The 3,833-nt window shown below is 36.7% G+C and overlaps 1 protein-coding gene across 1 annotated transcript; it reads right to left on the bottom strand.

Moving 5' to 3' along the window:
* Window positions 1-1,350: 1,350 nt before the first annotated feature.
* On the bottom strand, window positions 1,351-2,369 carry LOC113472610. The gene is made up of 2 exons (XM_026832404.1): window positions 2,202-2,369; window positions 1,351-2,012 (listed from the first exon to the last, which is right to left on the bottom strand). The coding sequence occupies exons 1-2, from the start codon at window positions 2,356-2,358 to the stop codon at window positions 1,351-1,353; spliced, it is 819 nt and encodes a 272-aa protein (XP_026688205.1). The 5' UTR covers window positions 2,359-2,369.
* Between the last annotated feature and the right edge of the window lie 1,464 nt (window positions 2,370-3,833).

The following is a 3,833-nucleotide window of genomic DNA, read 5'->3' as shown; positions in this document are numbered from 1 at the left end:
TGTCCGGTTTTTTCTGAAATCTTCTAGTCTTATTCCGTCCAATCCCGGACCAGTTTTATTTAATCCCATTATTATTTTGTCAATTTCTTTTTCCTTTGCCATACCTAGGTACATACTGGTTAGATCTCCATGTAGTTGATGTTCTTTTAAATCCACTTCCATGATGTTTCCTTTGTTCTCTTCTTTCAGGTCTTTGATTTTCTTCAAGAAGTCAGTATTAAACTGATTTGATAAACTCAACAAGTCATCAGTTTGGAAATTTTTCTTCAACATCCCATCCGCTGGTTCTCTCATCTTGTTGTTCATACATTGATTAATAAGTGACCATAATTTCTTCATGTTTCCATCCGCTTGTTTAAAAAGACGATACAGGTATTTTCTTTTAGCCTTTTTTATACCGTTCTTCACTACGTTTCTCTGTTTTGTGTACAAATCATAGAGTATAGGATTTTTCTTACTGTTTCGCCATTGTTTCAAAAGTGTCATTTTTTTGTGGATTTCCGTCCTCAATTCTTGGTTCACCCACGGTGTTTGAAAATCCTTCTCCCCCTTTTCGTACACTCTCTTCGATTTCTCGTAAATGTTATTGAAAGTACTTACAAGAGATCGGTACATTTCTTCCGGATCTTCTATGTGTTTGAAGTTATCCCATGACGTTTGTTCTATTTCTTGTTGTACTTTTCTGCTGTTTACAGTCTCTATGATGGTCGTTTTCTTCTCCTCTTGTGGCAGGGGTGCCCCATTTTTCGTCACTCGACATCCAATGAACCAATGATCGGCTGGTTTTTCCATAATGACACTAGAAGAGATTTTCAGAGATTTTTCTAGCTTAATGTTAATATGATCGACGCAAGAAGTAGTTAATGTTTCGTCTCTCATCTCCTCTCTCGTTGCAGTATGTTAACATTAATATGATCGACGCAAGAAGTAGTTAATGTTTCGTCTCTCATCTCCTCTCTCGTTGCAGTATGTATAACAGGGAGAAATAAGTAATTTGACAGCATGTTTAAATAATCAGCATTGACACTACTTCTCTTTAGCGTACAAATATTCAAATCACCCACCATGATTATGTTATCATCTTTTTTGGCAGCGTGTTTCAACCACCAGGTGAGATCCTGAACGAACATCTTTTGATTTGATTTAGGGGGGCGATAAATTGCCAGTAATTTAAACATGGTTTTTGTTTTCAAATGTTTCATTTGCACGGCTAATGTTTCAGATTCATCAAAATTGTAATGAAGTGTTTCAGTAAGATAGGTATTACCTCTGTAGAAGATCATTACTCCTCCTCCTTTCTTGCTTTTTCTACATAGAGAGATACGGTTGAATTGTTGAATAACATAGCACTCAGCTTCCTCCTCGGTTACGTTGGTCTCTGTTAATATTTTTGGTAAGTTGTAGAACGTGCTCCTTCATTTTAAATTTTTTATCTATGATGACACCCAAATATCTTGCCTCATTCGTGTATTCTAGTGGGGGACAGTTACAATTTCCATGTTGGTTGTTTTCAAGACACGTTCTTGTGTGGCTATAAATTTGATTGACTTCAACAGGAGCTGCTCTATTGGGGCCCAAAAGTAAGACCTCGGTTTTTTTGCTGTTGAAAAATATAGAGTTATTGTAAAAATACTTCTGTAAGGTCATTAAATCTGTTTGGACTTTCTGTACAGCGATGTTCGGATCTTTATGGATTGATATCAGACAAGAATCATCGGCAAACATTTTCAGGTGGCTTCTTATGTTTAGGTATTTAGTATCATAAGTATAAACATTGTACCAAGTTGGGGAATTGATTCCGCCTTGTATAAGCCCGTACTCGATGTTTTCTTCATTGCTCTTTGTTTTTCCTATCTTGGTAAGTTGTTTACGATTTCGGAAGTAGTCTGTGAAGATTGGATGACTGATTCCTATTTCTTTGAATTTTTTCAGCAGGATTTCGTGTTCGATTCCGTCAAAAGCAGCGGTAAGGTCGGCCAGAATAACTACAACATACTTCTGATTGTCCAGGGCTCCGTTGATTAATTCGGAAAATTCTTCCAGTAGTGTTGAAGTACTCTTTTTCTCTTGGAATCCATGTTGAAAGTCAGGAATGATTGCATTCTCTGTGAGGTATTTCTTTGTTTTTATGTTCAAGTATTTTTCAAGAATCTTCTCCACCACGGGCATCGAACCCACCGGTCGATAGTTAGATACCGAACCTCCGTTGATTAATTCGGAAAATTCTTCCAGTAGTGTTGAAGTACTCTTTTTCTCTTGGAATCCATGTTGAAAGTCAGGAATGATTGCGTTCTCTGTGAGGTATTTCTTTGTTTTCATGTTCAAGTATTTTTCCAGAATTTTCTCCACCACGGGCATTGAACCCACCGGTCGATAGTTAGATACCAAATTCCCGCCCGGGGCGGATTTTATCCTGATGGGATAATATTCGTTCTCGGAACGGCTGGCTTTCTCCTATCCTGTCTTCCTTCTCTCTTTTATTTTGAGACGGTAAGATCTCCGTTGTATCAGTTTCCATTACACAGGAGACCTTAAGTTCATCAGGGATGGCTGCAGCGCTTATCATTTTATTTACCAGCTGGGTCAGGATCGGTGTAAATAGTGTTCGATTTTTCCTGAAATCTTCCAGTCTTATTCTTTATTTAAAAACCATTAAAAATAAAAAAAAAAAAAAAAAAAAAAAAAAAAAAAAAAAAAAAAAAAAAAAAAAACGGGGTTGCTCATCCACTTCTTTTCCCTTTTATCATTTACATTGATTTTATCTTCTCTTCTTCATCTCCTTTTACTTACTCTTCTTCCTTTTTTCTTCTTCTTTTTCTTCCTCCTCTTCTTCTTCTTCTTTCTTACAATGCTTTACTTCCTTCTTTCATAAAATACTTGAACATTATATTCAATTTTCTTCTCCTTTTCATCTCTTTCATTTTCTTTCACCTTCTTTTCTCTTTCCGCTCTCTATTCAACCTCCTTTCTTATACCTTTCTTTCTGCAACTTCTCCTCCTTCTTCGTCTTCTTCATCTCCTCCTTCTTCTTCTTCTCCTCCTTCTTCTTCATCTCCTCCTTCTTCTTCTCCATCTCCTCCTTCTCCTCCTCCTTCTTCTTTTTCTCCTTCTTCTTCAATCTTTATCTTTTTCTATTTCTCATTGTGTTCCTTGTTTTTGTCCTCCTTCTCCCCTCTCTGTTTGAAAAATAAAATGAAGAAGGCGATAAACTTACACACTCATCCAATCCAAAGCTAAAAGCCGATTTTCTATTATTAGAACCAGGTACCTCTTTCATTTTCTTTCACCTTCTTTTCTCTTTCCGCTCTCTATTCAACCTCCTTTCTTATACCTTTCTTTCTGCAACTTCTCCTCCTCCTCCTCCTTCTTCATCTCCTCCTTATTCTTCGTCTTCTCCTTCTTCTTCTTCTCCTCCTTCTTCTTCATCTCCTCCTCCTTCTTCTTCTTCTTCTTCTCCTTCTTCTTCAATCTTTATCTATTTCTCATTATGTTCCTTGTTTTTGTCCTCCTTCTCTCCTCTCTGTTTAAAAAGGGGAAAACAGTGAAGGAGGGGGAAAAACTTACACTCATCCCATCCAAAGCTAAAAGCCGATTTTCTATTATTAGAACCAGGTAGAACATAGAAACAACATATTATTTACCTATATTTTCCATTTCGTGTGATTTAATGCCTTGATTTCTATATTTGCCTACGAGTATTTACTTACCTATATATTTATTTATTTACCTGTACCCATAGTGTCTATCTATTTCTATTTTCGTGTTATTTAGTACCTACCACCTACCGTAAACTGGGGAGGATTGAGTCCTAGGGGTGAAGTGATAACAAAATG

Source organism: Diaphorina citri, unplaced genomic scaffold, assembly GCF_000475195.1.
Source record: "Diaphorina citri unplaced genomic scaffold, Diaci psyllid genome assembly version 1.1 scaffold6461, whole genome shotgun sequence".
Classification (NCBI taxonomy): Eukaryota; Metazoa; Arthropoda; class Insecta; order Hemiptera; family Psyllidae; genus Diaphorina; species Diaphorina citri.
This window is presented reverse-complemented; position numbering and strand designations above follow the sequence as displayed.